Source organism: Bombina bombina, chromosome 2 (assembly GCF_027579735.1).
Source record: "Bombina bombina isolate aBomBom1 chromosome 2, aBomBom1.pri, whole genome shotgun sequence".
NCBI classification, from domain to species: domain Eukaryota; kingdom Metazoa; phylum Chordata; class Amphibia; order Anura; family Bombinatoridae; genus Bombina; species Bombina bombina.
This window is the reverse complement of record NC_069500.1, coordinates 1,241,205,963-1,241,227,322: the sequence shown is the minus strand read 5'-3', so window position 1 is coordinate 1,241,227,322 and position 21,360 is coordinate 1,241,205,963. Positions and strand designations below refer to the sequence as shown.

The 21,360-nt window shown below is 40.2% G+C and overlaps 1 protein-coding gene across 7 annotated transcripts in view; it reads left to right on the top strand.

The window, feature by feature from the left end:
* Positions 1-21,360, top strand: part of LIMCH1 (LIM and calponin homology domains 1) — a 655,781-nt gene that overhangs the window by 580,132 nt on the left and 54,289 nt on the right. For all 7 annotated transcript variants that reach the window (XM_053704014.1, XM_053704012.1, XM_053704013.1 and 4 more), the window contains 3 exons: positions 7,235-7,263; positions 8,616-8,723; positions 12,331-12,423. In XM_053704014.1, the coding sequence (XP_053559989.1) occupies positions 7,235-7,263; positions 8,616-8,723; positions 12,331-12,423 (230 nt within the window). The remainder of the gene's footprint in view (positions 1-7,234; positions 7,264-8,615; positions 8,724-12,330; positions 12,424-21,360) is intronic.

Genomic DNA, 21,360 nt, shown 5'->3' with positions numbered 1-21,360 from the left:
TTTGGATAAGGTTTTTAAAGCTCCTGCGGTTATTCCAGAAGTCTTTCCTGTTCCTAATGCTATTTCTGCAGTAATTGCTAAGGAATGGGATAGATTGGGTAATTCATTTACTCCTTCTAAACGTTTTAAGCAATTATATCCTGTTCCGCCTGACAGGTTAGAATTTTGGGACAAAATCCCTAAAGTTGATGGGGCTATTTCTACCCTTGCTAAACGTACTACCATTCCTACATCAGATGGTACCTCGTTTAAGGACCCTTTAGATAGAAAAATTGAATCTTTTCTAAGAAAAGCTTATCTATGTTCAGGTAATCTTCTTAGACCTGCTATATCATTGGCTGATGTTGCTGCAGCTTCAACTTTTTGGTTGGAAACTCTAGCGCAACAAGTATCAAATCGTGATTCTCATGATATTATTATTCTTCTCCAGCATGCTAATAATTTCATCTGTGATGCCATTTTTGATATTATTAGAGTTGATGTTAGATTTATGTCTCTGGCTATCTTAGCCAGAAGAGCTTTATGGCTTAAGACTTGGAATGCTGATATGGCTTCTAAATCAACTCTACTTTCCATTTCTTTCCAGGGAAACAAATTATTTGGTTCTCAGTTGGATTCTATTATTTCAACTGTTACTGGTGGGAAAGGAACTTTTTTACCACAGGATAAAAAGTCTAAAGGTAAAAACAGGGCTAATAATCGTTTTCGTTCCTTTCGTTTCAACAAAAGAACAAAAGCCTGATCCTTCGTCCTCAGGAGCAGTTTCAGTTTGGAAACCATCTCCAGTCTGGAATAAATCCAAGCCTGCTAGAAAGGCAAAGCCTGCTTCTAAGTTCACATGAAGGTACGGCCCTCATTCCAGTTCAGCTGGTAGGGGGCAGGTTACGTTTTTTCAAAGAAATTTGGATCAATTCTGTTCACAATCTTTGGATTCAGAACATTGTTTCAGAAGGGTACAGAATTGGTTTCAAGATGAGACCTCCTGCAAAGAGATTTTTTCTTTCCCATGTCCCAGTAAATCCAGTGAAAGCTCAAGCATTTCTGAATTGTGTTTCAGATCTAGAGTTGGCTGGAGTAATTATGCCAGTTCCAGTTCCGGAACAGGGGATGGGGTTTTATTCAAATCTCTTCATTGTACCAAAGAAGGAGAATTCCTTCAGACCAGTTCTGGATCTAAAATTATTGAATCGTTATGTAAGGATACCAACGTTCAAGATGGTAACTGTAAGGACTATATTGCCTTTTGTTCAGCAAGGGAATTATATGTCCACAATAGATTTACAGGATGCATATCTGCATATTCCGATTCATCCAGATCATTATCAGTTCCTGAGATTCTCTTTTCTAGACAAGCATTACCAATTTGTGGCTCTACCGTTTGGCCTTGCTACAGCTCCAAGAATTTTCACAAAGATTCTCGGTGCCCTTCTGTCTGTAATCAGAGAACAGGGTATTGTGGTATTTCCTTATTTGGACGATATCTTGGTACTTGCTCCGTCTTTACATTTAGCAGAGTCTCATACGAATCGACTTGTGTTGTTTCTTCAAGATCATGGTTGGAGGATCAATTTACCAAAGAGTTCTTTGATTCCTCAAACAAGGGTAACCTTTCTGGGTTTCCAGATAGATTCAGTGTCCATGACTTTGTCTTTAACAGACAAGAGACGTCTAAAATTGATTACAGCCTGTCGAAACCTTCAGTCTCAATCATTCCCTTCGGTAGCCTTATGCATGGAAATTCTAGGTCTTATGACTGCTGCATCGGACGCGATCCCCTTTGCTCGTTTTCACATGCGACCTCTTCAGCTCTGTATGCTGAACCAATGGTGCAGGGATTACACGAAGATATATCAATTAATATCTTTAAAACCGATTGTTCGGCACTCTCTAACGTGGTGGACAGATCACCATCGTTTAATTCAGGGGGCTTCTTTTGTTCTTCCGACCTGGACTGTAATTTCAACAGATGCAAGTCTCACAGGTTGGGGAGCTGTGTGGGGATCTCTGACGGCACAAGGAGTTTGGGAATCTCAGGAGGTGAGATTACCGATCAATATCTTGGAACTCCGTGCAGTTTTCAGAGCTCTTCAGTTTTGGCCTCTTCTGAAGAGAGAATCGTTCATTTGTTTTCAGACAGACAATGTCACAACTGTGGCATACATCAATCATCAAGGAGGGACTCACAGTCCTCTGGCTATGAAAGAAGTATCTCGAATTTTGGTTTGGGCGGAATCCAGCTCCTGTCTAATCTCTGCGGTTCATATCCCAGGTGTAGACAATTGGGAAGCGGATTATCTCAGTCGCCAAACGTTGCATCCGGGCGAATGGTGTCTTCACCCAGAGGTATTTCTTCAGATTGTTCAAATGTGGGGGCTCCCAGAGATAGATCTGATGGCCTCTCATCTAAACAAGAAACTTCCCAGGTATCTGTCCAGATCCCGGGATCCTCAGGCGGAGGCAGTGGATGCATTATCACTTCCTTGGAAGTATCATCCTGCCTATATCTTTCCGCCTCTAGTTCTTCTTCCAAGAGTAATCTCCAAGATTCTGAGGGAATGCTCGTTTGTTCTGCTAATAGCTCCGGCATGGCCTCACAGGTTTTGGTATGCGGATCTTGTCCGGATGGCATCTTGCCAACCATGGACTCTTCCGTTAAGACCAGACCTTCTGTCTCAAGGTCCTTTTTTCCATCCGGATCTGAAATCCTTAAATTTAAAGGTATGGAGATTGAACGCTTGATTCTTGGTCATAGAGGTTTCTCTGACTCCGTGATTAATACTATGTTACAGGCTCGTAAATCTGTATCTCGAGAGATATATTATAGAGTCTGGAAGACTTATATTTCTTGGTGTCTTTCTCATCATTTTTCTTGGCATTTTTTTAGAATACCGAGAATTTTACAGTTTCTTCAGGATGGTTTAGATAAGGGTTTGTCCGCGAGTTCTTTGAAAGGACAAATCTCCGCTCTTTCTGTTCTTTTTCACAGAAAGATTGCTATTCTTCCTGATATTCATTGTTTTGTACAAGCTTTGGTTCGTATAAAACCTGTCATTAAGTCAATTTCTCCTCCATGGAGTTTGAATTTGGTTTTGGGAGCTCTTCAAGCTCCTCCGTTTGAACCTATGCATTCATTGGACATTAAATTTCTTTCTTGGAAAGTTTTGTTCCTTTTGGCCATCTCTTCTGCTAGAAGAGTTTCTGAATTATCTGCTCTTTCGTGTGAGTCTCCTTTTCTGATTTTTCATCAGGATAAGGCGGTGTTGCGAACTTCTTTTGAATTTTTACCTAAAGTTGTGAATTCCAACAACATTAGTAGAGAAATTGTGGTTCCTTCATTATGTCCTAATCCTAAGAATTCTAAGGAGAAATCATTGCATTCTTTGGATGTTGTTAGAGCTTTGAAATATTATGTTGAAGCTACGAAATCTTTTCGTAAGACTTCTAGTCTATTTGTTATCTTTTCCGGTTCTAGGAAAGGCCAGAAAGCTTCTGCCATTTCTTTGGCATCTTGGTTGAAATCTTTAATTCATCTTGCCTATGTTGAGTCGGGTAAAATTCCGCCTCAAAGAATTACAGCTCATTCTACTAGGTCAGTTTCTACTTCTTGGGCGTTTAGGAATGAAGCTTCAGTTGACCAGATCTGCAAAGCAGCAACTTGGTCCTCTTTGCATACTTTTACTAAATTCTACCATTTTGATGTATTTTCTTCTTCTGAAGCAGTTTTTGGTAGAAAAGTTCTTCAGGCAGCGGTTTCAGTTTGAATCTTCTGCTTATGTTTTTTATTAAACTTTATTTTGGGTGTGGATTATTTTCAGCAGGAATTGGCTGTCTTTATTTTATCCCTCCCTCTCTAGTGACTCTTGTGTGGAAAGATCCACATCTTGGGTAGTCATTATCCCATACGTCACTAGCTCATGGACTCTTGTTAATTACATGAAAGAAAACATAATTTATGTAAGAACTTACCTGATAAATTCATTTCTTTCATATTAACAAGAGTCCATGAGGCCCACCCTTTTTTGTGGTGGTTATGATTTTTTTGTATAAAGCACAATTATTCCAATTCCTTATTTTATATGCTTCGCACTTTTTTTCTTATTACCCCACTTCTTGGCTATTCGTTAAACTGATTTGTGGGTGTGGTGAGGGGTGTATTTATAGGCATTTTAAGGTTTGGGAAACTTTGCCCCTCCTGGTAGGAATGTATATCCCATACGTCACTAGCTCATGGACTCTTGTTAATATGAAAGAAATGAATTTATCAGGTAAGTTCTTACATAAATTATGTTTTTCGTCAAACATCTTCATTATTTGTTGTTTTTGCTGGAAAACGTAGGGGTCAGAAAGCTACGGCTACCTCTCTTTCTTTTTGGCTGAAGAGTATCATCCGTGTTGCATATGAGACTGCTGGACAGCAGCCCCCAGAACGTATTACGGCTCATTCTACTAGGGCTGTGGCTTCCTCATGGGCATTTAAAAACGATGCTTCTGTTGAACAGATTTGCAAAGCTGTAACTTGGTCATCTCTTCACACTTTTTCCAAATTTTACAATTTTTATACTTTTGCCTCGTCTGAGGCTGTCTTTGGGAGAAAGGTTCTTCAAGCAGTGGTGCCTTCCGTTTAGGTTCCTGTCTTGTCCCTCCCTTTCATCCGTGTCCTATAGCTTTGGTATTGTATCCCATAAGTAAGGATGAAATCCGTGGACTCGTCATATCTTGTAAAAGAAAAGGAAATTGATGCTTACCTGATAAATTTATTTATTTTACGATATGACAAGTCCACGGCCCACCCTGTCGTTTTTTCTAAAGACAGGTTTTTATTTTTGTTAAACTTCAGTCACCTCTGCTCCTTGGCTTTTCCTTTCTCTTCCTAACTTCGGTCGAATGACTGGGTTGGGGGGAAAGGGAGGAGCTATTTATGCAGCTCTGCTGTGGAGCTCTTTGCCTCCTCCTGCTGCCCAGGAGGCGATATCCCATAAGTAAGGATGAAATCCGTGGACTCGTCATATCGTAAAAGAAATAAATTTATCAGGTAAGCATAAATTTCCTTTTCCCACAAGTAAGGAATGCAGCTGTGGACTCTTCCCATATTAAGAAGGAAAACATAAATTATGCTTACCAGATGATAATTTCCTTTATCCCTTCTATATGGGAAGAGTCCACAGCTCCCGCCCATGTGCTCCAATGGGTGGCCCTATATTTTGTATCTACTCTTCTGGCACCTTTTTTCACCCTGATATTTCTCCTACTTTTCCTTGTTCCCTCGGCAGAATGACTGGGGTTATAAGGAAGTGGGGGATGTATTTAAGCCTTTGGCTGGGGTGTCTTTGCCTCCTCCTGGTGGCCAGGTTCAGTATTTACAACAAGTAAGGAATGTAGCTTTGGACTCTTCCCATACAGAAGGAAAGGAAATTATCTGGTAAGTATAATTTGTTTTTTCCCCAAATTAGTGCTGCTCATGTGTATGTTATATAATGTGTGAATAATTAATTTTACCTCTTAATGGCTTATTTATAGAAAAGTGACCTACTGTCTTCTCTCAGTAGAACTGTCAACAATTTGAGTAAGATTATCATTAGCCCAGTTTCTCTGAATCAGAAATGCCTAAGAAGTGATTGATCTACAGGGTCTCTAACTGGGTTTGCTACTGGAGAATCCAATAGAGTTACAGAAGCAGTGATTTGTTGTTGTTTTTTCTGCTAGTACTGTAATATAACTTGCCAAATTGTGCTCCCCCCACCAAGAGAGAGTGGAGGCTTTGAGTACATACTGCATTTTATTGTGGGATTTTCTTATTATAGAGCCGTGTTTCTTGTTTACAGTCCTCAAAATGCCCCTCATAGGCCTGATCTTCATGATATCTTAACCCCTTAAGGACCAGTAATTTCACAGAAAAACTTTCCCAAAAGACCAGAGAATTTATAGCATTTTTTGCTATCACTCCATTTAAACAGAAAAGAGCTTTGGTTTTTTTATTTACTTATTAAAACTATATACATTTTTTTGTAGACCGTATTGATCTAGGCCTATTTTGGAAAATTTCATGCCACCATTTTGCCGCCAATTGCAATCATCAGCTTTTTCACAAGCTTTGGGTTTCTCACTGATATTATTTACATACCGATAGTGCAATCATGACACAAGTGGATGTAAACGCTTCTCTGGGATCTCCTTTGTTCAGAGACTTTATAGCATTACCATATGAAGGTAGGTAACAATCTGACAATCTACCTTCATATGGTAATGGCAGCCACGATCAGTGAACCCATACCATATTAAAAGAAGATACCGGGACGACAGGATGAGGCAGAAGGTTGGACGTAGCTACCTCAACAGGGTGTGCTAGGCAAAGTACTCTGTGAGGTAGTAACTACATCTATATAGTTTAAGGGGTGAAATAATCAGCTGATCAGTAACCATGGATACTAACTTGCTCTCGCCCATCAGCTGATTATTTCACTTGCTCTCTAGTTAAGATATCATGAAAATCTGGTCTTTTAGGGAACTTGAGCTGAGAAACGCTGGTATAGACAATGCTACAGCGAGTCTCTACACCATGTTTACATAAGCAGACTGACCCTTATGTCTCATTTTAAGAAGAACCTGTACAGTTTATGATTGGCTTTGATGAGCAGCCAAGTGTACACAATACAAAATAAAGGATATTAAAGGTATTGCAAAGTATTATGACCTAACCAGCCAGGAAAATGGGTAGTTACTGGGCATGGGTCGAAAATGTGTTATTTAGCATTAGTTTACTAAACTAAGTCTAAATATGGCTGCAGGCAGCATCATTCAGCTGTTTCTTGTGCTGTATTTACTAGTGTCAGAGAGCAACAACAAGTTCTGGATTTGCAGACACCTTTGTGTGTTGCACTTTGACACTAATAAATCCCACACTGAATATGCCGAATACTGCTGCCTGCGGCCATATTTGGCATTTATTTTGTATTTGAATAATGACTTTTTGCCCATGCCTAGTGGTTACTCACATTACCTAATAAAATATATGGCCCTATTTAGAAGTGAAAGAGGGCAGGACCAGCACAGGATCCTGGGAATACAAGTTTATACTTCAAGCTATTAGTTGTTATTTTGTGTATGGTGAAATAGGGAAAATACAAAATGGCTATCAAGGTAATATATATCATACATTTAGATTTAACATTATATTTTAAATTGCAATAAAAAGAGAACAACCTAACTAATGATGTCTTTTCTTATGTCTAAACAGTGGAGGCAGCGTGCAGTGAGGATTTACCTGTAAGTAATATCACATGACACTAGTGGCTTTGTGCAAACTGTAACCCTTTTTGTTACCAAACTGAAGTGCTAGAATATTTACATTTTAGAATTTATTTTACAAAATAGTCTACATCTTAGAGTTTACTAAAGTATCTGAATTATTTGTTAAACCCCTCACACATAGTGCTTCTGTTTAGTTATGGGTACGACGGCCTAGTGCCGGTGACAGACCTCTGGCAATCGCTGTGTTCTTATATAAACACAGTTGTTGGCATAATTCTAGTTATAATTAAGGAAACTTGATATCCAAGAGTCTGTCAGAGCGCTTCACACAAAGCAGCACAAGAATTTTAATGAGTGAAGGAATGCTCAGTGACAACACTGCATAGCCTTATTCCCTATACCCTGCATTATAAGTGCTTAAAGGGACATGAAACACAACTTTTTTTTTTCTTTCTTTCTTTTGGGCTTCTGATAGAAGTAAATTGTAAATGTGTTTAAAAGTATATGCTCTATTTTCAAATTTTCTTCATTCTCTTGTTATCCTTTGTTAAAGGAACAGCAGTGCACTACTGGGACATAGCTAAATGCATTGGGTGAGCAATAGGCATATATGTTCAACCACCAATCAGTAGCTATCCCCCAGTAGTGCATTGCTGCTCCTACCTAGGTAAGCTTTTAAACAAAGGATACCAAGAGATTGAATGAAATTAGAAGTCGGAAGGTTGTTTAAAGGGGACAGTAAATTCAAAATTAAACGTTAATGATTTAGATAGAGCATGTCATTTTAAACAGCTTTCCAATGTACTTGTATTTTCAAATCTGATTGGTATCCTTGGTTGAAAAGCATATGTACATATGTAGCTGCGGCTGATTTGTAGCAACACACATTTGTGTGTTATTGGTTCACTAGTGACTAGATGTTTTCAGATAGCTCATATCAGTGCATTGCTTCTCCTTCAACAAAGAGAATGACAAATTTTATAACAGAAGTAATTTGGAAAATTGTTTAAAAGTGTATGCTTTATCAGAAGCGTGAAAAAACAAATGTTTCATGTCTCTTTAAGATTGCATGCTCTATCTGAATCTGTCCCTTTTAATAATAAACCTAATATGATGGGCTTGTAATATCTATATCTATATCCAATAGATTATCGTTTTCCTTTTGATAGCACAGACACTTAAATTCATTTCACACTTACAAATTAGAATGTGCTGTTATATATGTGAGTTAGTGATTAGGCGCAGCAGTGTGCCACAGTGATTGGCGGTGACGATCTGCACTTGTGTCTAGTGATTGTATGGATAGATACTATCGTATTTACATCATTTATAAAACTGTGCTGTACAATTTCTATATTTGCTTATAGGCTCCTGCAACCAGTGTGAATTCGTCAAGTCGATTTTGCTCCTGGGACCCAGAAGAGGAGCGTAAACGCCAAGAGAGATGGCAGCAAGAGCAAGAAAGGCTGCTGCAGGTAGTGCGTTTCCTCCCTGATGAGGTCACTTTATCAAATAGTAGCAGGAGATAAGGCAAAAAAGTCTGAGTTCAACTTCATAGATCCTCTCTGATCTCTTCTTATTTTAACAACTCAGGAATCCAACGCACTGTACACAGCCCTCTAACAATCTATAAATGAGAGATGAAAATAATGGCTATTAGAATCCAAATTAATGGCACAAGATTTACTAACATCAAAAAGATGAAAGCTTAGTAAGCCCTATTAAAGGGACATGAAACCCAAAAATGTTCTTTTATGATTCAGATACAACATAAGTTTTTAAAGAACTTTCCATTTACTTCTATTGTCAATTTTGCTTCATTGTATTGGTATCCTTTGTTGAAGGAGCAGTAATGCACTACTGGTAGCTAGCTGAACACATTGTTAAGCCAATGACAAGAGGCATATATGTGCAGCCACCAATCAGCAACTAGCTCCCGCCTCCTGAGTCTACCTAGGTATGCTTTTCACCAAAGGATACTGAGAGAACTAAGTTAATTAGAGAATAGATGTAAACTGGAAAGTTGTTTAAAATGTATTCTCTATGTGAATCATGAAGGATAAACTTTTGGGTTTATTGTCCCTTTAAGATTTGAATATGCAATCCAAGTTTAAACAGGTATTGGTAGTTCTATATTTAGCCTTTAACCCCTTAACGACCGAGGACGTGCAGGGTACGTCCTCAGAAAAAAGGCAGTTAACGCCTGAGGACGTACCCTGCACGTCCTCGGTGTGGAAAGCAGCTGGAAGCGATCCTGCTCGCTTCCAGCTGCTTTCCGGTTATTGCAGTGATGCCTCGATATGGAGGCATCCTGCAATAACCTTTTACGGCCATCCGATGCAGAGAGAGCCACTCTGTGGCCCTCTCTGCACCGGACATCGATGGCCGGTATCGTTGGTGGGTGGGAGCCGGTGTGGGAGGTGGGTGGCGGCCATCGATGGCCCTGGTCATGTGGAGGGGGGCGGGATCGTGGGCGGGGAAGTCCGGGGGAGCGCGCGGGCGCGCGCACGTGCACGAGGGGGCGGGCGCGTGCACGGGGAGGGAGCGGGTGGGAACCGCTACACTACAGAAAAAATGTGTCCCAAAACAAAATAAAAGTGGGACATTTAATGTTAAAAAAAAAAAACCTTAGGTGTGATTTAGGTGGTGGGGGTTGGTCCGTGGTGGGGGGGATTGAGCTACACTACAGAAAAAAAAAAATAAAAAAAAAAATAAAATAAAATAAAAAATAAACATTTGATTGTTCAAACTGGGTACTGGCAGACAGCTGCCAGTACCAAAGATGGCCCCCAATAAGGCTGAGAGGGAGGCTTAGAGAGCTGTTTTGGGGGGGATCAGGGAGGTTGGGGGTTAAGGGGGGATCCTAAACACAGCATATGTAAATATGCTTTTTTTTTTTTTCTTAAAAAAAAAACAAAACTTTTATTTTAGTACTGGCAAACTTTCTGCCAGTACTTAAGATGGCAGGGACAATTGTGGGGTGGGGGAGAGAAGGGAGCTGTTTGGGAGGGATCAGGCATCATAATACACGTGTGATGCGCAGCAGCATTTAGCGACTTTCTAATTACCAAAAAGCAACGCCAAAGCCATATATGTCTATTTCTGAACAAAGGGCACCCCAGAGAAGCATTTACAACCATTTGTGCCATAATTGCACAAGCTGTTTGTAAATAATTTCAGTGAGAAACCTAAAATTGTGAAAAAATGTACGTTTTTTTTACTTTGATCGCATTTGGCGGTGAAATGGTTGCATGAAATATATCAAAATGGGCCTAGATCAATACTTGGGGTTGTCTACTACACTACACTAAAGCTAAAATTAACCCTAGAAGCTCCCTAAATGCTCCCTAATTAACCCCTTCACTGCTGGGCATAATACACGTATTGTGCGCAGTGGCAATTAGCAGCCTTCTAATTACCAAAAAGCAAAGCCAAAGCCATATATGTCTGCTATTTCTGAACAAAGGGGATCCCAGAGAAGCATTTACAACCATTTATGCTATAATTGCATAAGTTGTTTGTAAATAATTTCAGTGAGAAACCTAACGTTTGTGAAAAAATTTGTGAAAAAGTGAACAATTTTTTTTATTTGATCGCATTTGGCGGTGAAATAGTGGCATGAAATATACCAAAATGGGCCTAGATCAATACTTTGGGATGTCTTTGAAAAAATAAATATACACATGTCAAGGGATATTCAGGGATTCCTGACAGATATCAGTGTCCCAATGTAACTAGCGCTAATTTTGAAAAAAAGTGGTTTGGAAATAGCAAAGGACTTGTATTTATGGCCCTATAACTTGCAAAAAAAGCAAAGAACATGTAAACATTGGGTATTTCTAAACTCAGGACAAAATTTTGAAACTATTTAGCATGGGTGTTTTTTGGTGGTTGTAGATGTGTAACAGATTTTGGGGGTCAAAGTTAGAAAAAGTGTGGGTTTTTTTCCATTTTTTCCTCATATTTTATAATGTTTTTTATAGTAAATTATAAGATATGATGAAAATAATGGTATCTTTAGAAAGTCCATTTAATGGCGAGAAAAACAGTATATAATATGTGTGGGGACAGAAAATGGAAAAGTGCTGCGGTCATTAAGGGGTTAAAGGAACATAAAATCAATTTTTTTCCTTTCATGTTTCAGATAGAGCATGCAGTTTTAACCAACTTTCAAATGTACTTCTATTTTCAAACTTTCTTTGTTCTCTTGATATCTTTTGTTGTCTGGAGCATTATTATGGCAGCAGTTTTGCAAGAATATTATCCATTTGCAAAAGCACTAGATGGCAGCACTATTTCATGTCATTGAGTGCTCCAGATGTCTACCTAGGTGTCTCTTCAACAAAGAATACCATAGGAACAAAGCAAGTTTGATAATAGAACTAAATTGGAAACTTTTTAAAAAAAATTGTGTGCTCTGTCTGAATCACAAAATAAAATGTTTAGGTTTCATATCCTTTTAATCAGTTCAGCCATCTTAGCCTTTTTGGCAAAAAGAAAGATGCTCTTAATCTACAAACACATTGTTGGACATTTTCATGTGCAGTATTATTTAGCACATTTGAGTTATTAAACGGTGCTCCTTTGGTAACAAATATGTCAAATGAACGTAAACATAAAAAGAAACAGATTGTGTTTTAAAAGAAAGCAAACAATGTACTTGTTTTCTTACATAACGGTTACTTATAAATTCTCAGTGTAGCCCCTGCCCTCAGTGTGATAAGGGATCTGACATGTTTATAACTTAAGTCTGACTCCCTGATTTCTAGTCTATTCACTTTATACTAAACCAGCTCATGTCATTTCAGAAGTTTTATTACATCAGGCTAAGATAAAACTTCCTGCAGATGCCTCCTCCTTGTAGGGCTGTGACAGGAAGTAATTGACACTGCACAAATGTAATGTAAAAATAAATAAAAGGTCAAATCCATTTTAAATTATTAATACATATTGTAATTGTTTATATTAAGTATAAGACACTGCTTAATGCTTTTTTATTATTATTACAACAATGAAACTGACTGTTTAATAAGATCCTTTTAGTGATCTATTGGATTCAGAATGTTTAAATCTTTAACACAGGAGCGGTATCAGAAAGAACAGGAGAAACTGAAAGAAGAATGGGAAAAGGCACAGAAAGAAGTTGAAGAGGAGGAACGTAAATATTATGAGGAGGTAGGAAATAATTATCAACGAGACAGCAGATCCATATGGGAAGTATAAACTTTATTCATTCCAGGACATACTGCTGTAGGTTAGACAAAATAATATCCAAATGACATTGTATGTATTGGGTACTTGTATAGCGCAGCTAATCACCCGTAAGGGTCTCACGGCGCTGCTCATTTTATCGACCTCGGAAGGATGAAAGGCTGAGTGGACCTCGCCAGGGATCAAACCTGCAACCCTCGGGTTGCTACAGAGCTCAGCCACAGTGCCTTAGCATGCTGAGCTATCTGTCCAGCTGATGATGATACTGTTGTTTTACCTTGATAACAGGGTGTCTCGGGTACAGGTGTTCCTTGCATTTAAAGGGACAGTATACACCAATTTTCATTTAACTGCATGTGATAGACACTACTATAAAGGAGAATATGCACAGATACTGGTATAAAAATACAGTATTAAACCTTTTTTAAAACTTAATTAGAAGCTCCCAATTTAACACTGTTAATGAGATAAGCATGGGACACCTACTGAAAGGGGCTGATAGCAGAATCTCTACTGAATATGAAAAGACCCACTATACAAACAGAAGCAGTCTGTAGTCTGTTACTTCAGTATGCATCTAAAACGTTGGGGCTTGGTTAGGAGTCTGCATTTTTTAATTTTTTCATTTTTTTTTAAAAAAAAGCAAAACTATACATTTTTATAAAAACGCACCCAGATAGGCTATTTAAATGGATCATCTACAAAACATTTATGCAAAGAAAAATCTAGTGTATAATGTCCCTTTAAGTATGTGAAGCATTACAATAGGGCTCACAAAACAAAATTTTATTGAAATATCTTATGAAATTGATAAAAAAATAATTTGTTGTTGTTTTTTTTTTTAAGAGAATTTCTTGAAGCCAGCCCCTGTGTGTGTCTACAAGGTAGACAATATTATTTGAAACAACTTTCTAATTTACTTCATTCTCTAGGTATACTTTGTTGAAGAAACAGCAATGCACATGGGTGAGCCAATGGTATGAGGCATATATGTGTGCAGCCACCAATCGGCAGTTCCCGAGCCTACCTAGGTATGCTTTTCAACAAAGGACACCAAGAGAATGAAACAAATTAGATAATAAAAATGAATTGGAGAGATTTTTAAAATGACATGGTCTCTCTGAACTATTAAATAAATAAATTGGGTTTCATGACACACTGTGGATGACAATAAAGGCTTGCCGCTTTACCACTTGGCTTAGCAATGTGTTTCAGACCACTGGCATCCAGGAGATTAGCAAGTGTCTGCTAGATGTACTGTGTCTGCTCCTTAAAGGGACAGTCAAGTCCAAAAAAAACTTTCATAATTTAAATAGGGAATGTAATTTTAAACAACTTTCCCATTTACTTTTATCACCAATTTTGCTTTGTTCTCTTGGTGTTCTTAGTTGAAAGCTAATTCTAGGAGGTTCATATGCTAATTTCTTAGACCTTGAAGACTGCCTCTAATCTGAATGCATTTTGACCACTAGAGGGCATCAGTTCATGTGATTCATATAGATAACATTGAGTTTCCCTGGAGTCAGCACTGATTGGCTAAAAAGCAAGTCTGTCAAAAGCACTGAAATAAGGGGGCAGTTTGCAGAGGCTTAGATACAAGGTAATCACAGAGGTAAAAAATGTATTTATGTAACTGTGTTGGTTATGCAAAACTGGGGAATGGGTAATAAAGGGATTATCTTTCTTTTTAAACAATAATTCTGTTGTTGACTGTCCCTTTAACCTTTTGGCTGTTTTTCAGCCCTCTGTGGTAGTCATGTGGTTAACACTACTTGCACTGTAAACTGTACCAGCCTTGTGTACTACTAAAGTGCTATAAGCTATATTAACTAAAGGCTGAAGCAACAATTAACCTATTCATCATTTTATCAAATATTCAGTAATATTCAACTCAAAATATAATTCCCCATAAAATGTTTAATTAGGCATAATGACAACAAATTGCAATGCATTCTTATTTATTTTGCATAGTTTTTCCTGTAGTTTGCATCTGCCCCCAGACTGGAGTGCATCCTACAGAATTCAGAATCATGACCCTCCTATATATTGCACAGCGATAGTTTGAAATGGGAGTTGCTGGCCACAGAAATGGATATAAAATAAATGTGCAATAGACTTTTTAAGGGATGTGTCCCTGGACTGCAAAGCAATTTAACAGATGACCATTGAAAACTTTTAAACATTTATCTGTATGCAGTGCAATAATTAGATCCTGGTGTATATATAAAATACTTTAATATCCCTTTATTTTTTAACTTCTGCATTGCCTTAAAGCCAACGTGAGTAATACACAATTTCCTTTTTTTTCAAATAACATATTGGATGCTAACATTTAGAATATTGGCATTTGAATTTGTAAACATTTAATGGCACTGAGTTAACAAAGATATTCTCTGAAGGGACCTGCTGCGCTGTATATGTCAACAATTAAAAACTAAATTGCAACAAATATGCGTACTGGTAGGAAACCCTTTATTCAAACTGCTTGTGACTGTAAACAAATCGGAATAGTTTGGATTTTGGAATATTTGCGTCTTTTCAATGGGACAGTTTGGAGAGAGGATGGGACCAAGTGTAAACTACAATATGTAATTTAGGCAATATTTATACGTCATAATACAGCTTATACATGTAACCTTTCTACAAAAGGTAGTTTTATATCATTTATAATACTTCAATACACATAGTACCCTCAGAAAGATCGTACAGCACTGTAATCAGAAAGGTAATATTTGTTATTTTATATACAGGTAAATATAGACTATTCTTTGCATTTTAGAACACACAAAAAACAAGCCAAAAGACACGGGCAGAGAAGATTGTGACTAACAGATGGGTAAAAATAGCAATTGTTGATCATTTTTATTTAAACAGTTTGGATTGCAAAATGTTTGGATTTTGGAATTCCAGATTTGTGGATTTTTACCTGTACTAATCTTCCAGGGTTTTAATATTGCAGAACAGCTCAAAGATGCAGCCTGGTAGAATTCATGTTTCTGGTATTTGCTGTGGCTGATCAGATGCCGGTTTAAGGTGAAAATTGAGACTCCCCATAGCGTTGCCCTATTCACTGACAATATTAGCAATCTGTACTCCAAGCCTCCTGCCCCCTCAGGAATTTACTTTATTTATACAGAAATAGCATACCTAATAAGTGTATAAAATGTACATTACAATGATTTATACTTTCCTTGAAAAAGCGCAGACAGCAAAGCATACGTTGGAAAAGCTACGCCATTATATGCAGGTGACATGAAGGGGCGGAGCCACTGGCAATGTCCCTTGCAGAAAAGACTGTAGGAGCAGCGGGACTGTACTATAACAATCTGCTACCTCTAACAGCGACAGTACTATACAACTGTACCTGATCCATGCATTGTGTAAATAATATTAGCTGTGATTTTATACTTTTTCATAAATATCTTTTATACTGCAGAATACTGTTTGCCTATCAGTATAAACACAGGCAGCTGGGTCAGCTCTGTTTCACTTGTTTAGTGATTTATTCAAATGTACTCATACTGCTTTCCATATGGAATTACACCAGTTTTATTTTCTTCTTAAATGGAAAGAGTCCACAGCTGCATTCATTACTTTTGGGAAATAAGAACCTGGCCACCAGGAGGAGGCAAAGACACCCCAGCCAAAGTGCTTAAATACTCCTACCACTCCCCTCATCCCCCAGTCATTCTTTGCTTTTCATCCCAGGAGGTTGGCAGAGAAGTGTCAGAATTTTTAATTATTTTTTTTTGTCTCTTATGGAGGGTAGTACTCTTCGGCATGGGACAGGAGTTTTAAGTAATCCTGTCAGTCTCTCGGTGAGAGCTTGGATGAAAGTTATGCAGGGAGACTCTTTCTGCAAAACCATCCCAACTCATGTTAACAGCTCCTCAAGCAATTGACGTTGTCGAACTTCGCTCCGCTGCCTGCTTTCTTCTCTCAAGTCCATGACAGAGGCGATGCTACTATCCGTCACACTTGAAAGGCCTTGTTCCTGTTCCATGGCGTAGATTCCGGTAAGATCGTTTCGTTTTACTTAATCAATGTACTGTAATGTGAATGTTTTCCCAAAAGGGTACCAACTTGCGGGTCTAACTAATATCGTAAGGGTCTCAGTGAGTCTCTTTTAGTATCTTGGAATTGAGGTTTAATATCTCCTGCGGGGGTTATTGAACAAGGGGTGTATAATCATGTTTATCTGATTCAACCTGCTTATGTCTGATGTTTTTGGGCTCGTGGTTTGGAACTTTGAGGCTTTTGGAAGGGACGCGGCCGTTTGGTTGGGCTCGCTTTTTTGGACTGTATGGTTCACCTTGTGTTTGGGCGTGATAACGTTCTGTTTTCTATTTCCGCATTCCCGACCGTGTGGCGAAGGAAATTTTCTAGTCCGCAGGGGTCTGGTCATAGGAGGTGGTGAGTGCCCCAGCTATGGTGGGTGTCAGGTGCCGTTTTTGTTTTACTATTTTAGTCCATATTTATATTTCCTCTATCCATTTATGGAGGATTCTGATGCTGAGACTGTGCTATTTTCAGGTTCACTTACAGAGGATTCTGATACTGAGACTATTTTGATTTCAGATTCTGTGTCCGGTGACGAATCCGGACTGCCCTCGTTGACACATGTCAACCAGTTTTGTTCCGTATGCCATTTGAGAGCGCCTGGTTCCTCGGGCTCGGGGAATCAAGGTACAGCTGAGCCATCCGCCTCTGGTGGTCCTGTCCTCCGAGAGGCGAGTTCCCTACCAATTCATACTTCTACACATGCGGGTAACCCAGTTTCTGATTCCTCCATGCAGGGTGGCGTGCTCCCCCGGAGGTTGCAGCACGTTTTCGCTTCCACATAATGTTGGCGATTGTTCGTTTGCAGAGTCCAGACGTTTATTTGAGAATGTGCTCTATTGTCCTGGGCCTTCCGCCTTGGAGAGGGCCTCTACATTTCTCCGCGGGTGTAACTGTCCCTGAGTGTTGTGCCTTTCGTTACAGGATTGCGCGCCTTTGTGTATTGCTCAGACATGTTTTTCAGTTATTGAATCATATCGTTACCAGTTATGGGGATTTTCAGTCTGCTAATTCGAATGGTGCACCTCATTAGACATGTGGGGATTAGGTAATCTCCTGATTGTCATTTGATTAAAATCTTTCCCAGTTTTTTTTAAAAATAGGGCTCCGTTTGGCTGGTCCTGCGGGCAGGCCTGTGACTTTTTGGGCGTTAACCTCTGGGTTGCCTTATATTTTATTTGGTTTTGTTTCCTTCGGGAACCTTCTGGGATCGATTCTCTTTGTTCTTCTTCAGAGGTTGTTTGTACACGTTAGTCATATATTATAATGTCTGGGGTTTTTTTCCCCTATGAGGGAGAATCTTGCAGCTTGCCCATTAGGACCCTAAGTGCAGGCTGGTCCTGTTGGGTTCGTTCTGTCTTGTGGCTGTTCAGACACGTGGCACTGTTCTGCTCGGTTGGTACGGTAGAAGCGCTGAGTGCTCAGGTTGTCATTGGTTTTCATGTTCAACTAAGCATTCAAGAGGACCTGTGGGTCCGTAGGGCGGGTAGGATTCTTTCAGTCCTTATAGCCTTCAGTCATAGATGACCGGGTCAGGGGAAATTTTTCCACTGCGTCACTCTATCTGATATTTTCAGAACATAGTGTTTTCTCCCCCATGCGGTGGAGGGTTGGAGGGCTTAGTGCCCCATTCCCGCAGTTTGAGTGGTTTGGCCTTCGTTTTTAGGCCTCTGGGCCCTTGTGGGCCTGATCCAACAGCTTGTATCAGATCAGGCTGTCTAGCCTGCGGAGGGTTTTCAGTTTGAAACCAATGCAGCTCTTGGCATCTTGCAGGTGTGCGCATACGCAATTTATAGTGTATCTAGATACAGCTCTTACTCTTGACATGTACTGTCTGAGTGATGAGACCCTTGGGTCTGCTTCCATTGTCCCAGGGTGAGTTGGATCTCCTTTTAGGGATCTGTATTCCGGGTGATGGTTATGGGGACTTTGTTTAGCTTGGGGTTTCCCGAAGCTGGGAAGGCTTAGCGCCTGTCTCTTCCCTGTGTCCTCTGCTGGTGTGGAGGTGATGGGGAGACTAGCCCTGCTAGAAGGGTTGTTTTTTTTGGACCTCAAGATATCCCTTATGTTGTCCTGAGGCCTTGAGAAGTATCTTCATAGGACTTCTAGCTTTGCTCCTTGGAGTGTTGGACTTGGCTAGGGGTGGTTCCTCCCTTTGGTTCAGGCTTTCAAGTTCTTTTTGCTATCCAGATTCTCTGGATATGCATTCATATCCCTGGTGTCTGGCTTTTTGGCCAGGTGGGGTGTTTAGTTCTAGGGCAAGGTTGCCTGAACTATTAGGTGCCCAGACCTGTTTTTCTTCCTGAGACTTCCGATTGCTGAGGCTTTGGCCCTTTTTCCTGACCCAGTCTTGGGTTGTTTTGGAGTCTTGGATCTCAGGGCTGGTCGGGGTATTCCACAGTAGTGGGAACTTGGGCTGTGTCCTTGTTCCATCTATCTGACCTGGTCATGATGGCCAGTATTTATTACTCTTTGCAACAGAGCAGCCCAGGTGCTCTAGGGTTAGCTTTGTGACTTGTGCCTCAAGGGTTGTTGGTTCATACCCAGCTGCTGGCGCTGGATGTCCATTTCTGGTGTGCTTTACGAATGCATTCGCTTGGTCAGCTTGCCAGTGTAACCCGTGGATTCCCTGTTCTGCAGGCGAATGGGTTGGCTGTGTCTCTGCTTGGCAAACCACTTGTAGGGGGGTCCTTTTCTGGGACATTGTGATGGGGATTTATCTTCCCATTAGCCAGTGACTTTGGGCCTTAAGGACAGTTGTTGCCTTTCTGGCCTCATCCCTTTTTTTTAGGGGATATTCTCCTCCCTATGCAGATGGAGTCCTTTCTTGGGGCTTCTCCTGGTTGGGAGGCAGGAAGTGTGGATGGGTTCCCCCTGGGACCTTTTTGGCTCCAATTCAGACTTGTGGGGCCTTTTTTTGTTAGATCCTTAGGCCTATGGTCCTGTCGTCTGTTTCGGAGTCGGGTTGTACCTGTACTCTGTGGGGATGGCTGTGCTATCCTTACGCTCGTTCCTGTACCAGTTTTGGGATTTTTCAGTTCCCCGGTTAGGGATCCCTGAGGCTGGGTTGGTCCAGCTGAGAGGGGGTCTGCAGGTCAGGATGGCAGAGCGGTCTAAGGCGCTGCTTTCAGGTCACAGTCTCCTCTGGATGTGCAGACTTGAGTCTATCTTGTTAGCTCAGTCTGCTAGGATATGGATTTCCTTTTCAACTTGCTCCTTTGCTTTTAGGAGGGAGTTTCCTCTTCTTTCGGGCTCTGAAGGTATACTCTCCTTCTCTGGGGGCCTCGATTGAGGTTTTGTGTCCCCTTATTTAGTGACCTGTGTGTGGGTCTGGCGGCTTAGGTTGCTTGGAACGTGCCCTCTGTCTGAGGGCTGCTTTCTGCTTGACTGCTTCTTCCTCCTCGCAAGTACCCTCTTTGTCATCCCGTTATGGACTCTGGGTTCTTCAACTTGGGGTTTCCGACTGGGTCTCTTCCACATTTTTTTGTGGTTGAATACTTTGGTATTCTCTGTTCTGACGCTTGGAGGACTTTGCCTTTTTTGGTTGCATTCAGTACTTGCAGGATGTTGGAGAGAAGTCTTTTCTGTCTCTGTGCCTGGGTTTATCCCGGGTTTCGTTGGTATAGGTGTGGCCTCTTTTCCTGTTTGGGCCCCTTTGGGTCTTTGTGAATGGTACTCACCGTTTGAGGTGTTCTTTTCTGGAGGGGACCTTTCGGTTTCCTCGGTTCTCCTTGCCTTGTCCCCTTGGGGGTTTTGACTGATATTCCCTTCATTAGTGGGGGATGTCTTGGTTGGGGACCGTCTGTTGGGTAACGGTGTCTCCTGGAGGACTGTTGGCTCAGTCGATTTGCGGTCTCTAGTTTGGCTTCTGGACTAGCTGCGAGTCAGTGTCCTTGGGACTTTTCCTTCAAAATTTTCTCTGCTTTGGACGAAGCGGGGTTTTTTATTGGGTAGAGGTTAAGGCCTGGTGCCCTCAGTATGGACCGCCTATTGTACCTCCTGTCTTGGCATTCATTGTCCTCTATAGCTTGGGTATTGTTTTCCCAAAAGTAATGAATGCAGCTGTGGACACTTTCCATTTAAGAAGAAAAACATAAATTATGCTTACCTGATAATTTCCTTTTCTTCTAATGGAAAGAGTCCACAGCTCCACACCCGTAACTTATGTGGGGCATCCTTTTATTATTCTGGCACCTTTCACCCTGATATTTCTTCTACTGTTCCTTGTTCCTCTGCAGAATGACTGGGGGATGAGGGGAGTGGGAGGAGTATTTAAGCCTTTGGCTGGGGTGTCTTTGCCTCCTCCTGGTGGCCAGGTTCTTATTTCCCAAAAGTAATGAATGCAGCTGTTGACTCTTTCCATCAGAAGAAAAGGAAATTATCAGGTAAGCATAATTTATGTTTTTTCTTTGAGGCACAAAGATTGCACAGATACACACAAGTGGACATATGAACATATCCTTTATTTGATAATTGTTTATACTGGATATGGTTTTATTTATTATTTTATTCTTTATTAGCACTTTATTGCTATTTATTTGTGTAATATTTTTGCACATGTATTTTTGCACATGTATACACACACACACACATACATACATATATTTAATATAGGTGGCGAGAGTCCATGACCTGTTACTTATAGGCGTACCAGATCGTGGACTCTCGCCACCATAAAGAAATTAATTTATCAGGTGAGATATAAATATATATATTTATTTATTTGAAATAAGGCAGAGGTCCATAATGTTCAACCTATACAGATCCTTCCTGATTTACAACAAAGAAGCTGCCAATTGAACTTACATTAATGCAATTAGAATGCCAAACCATTTAACACAA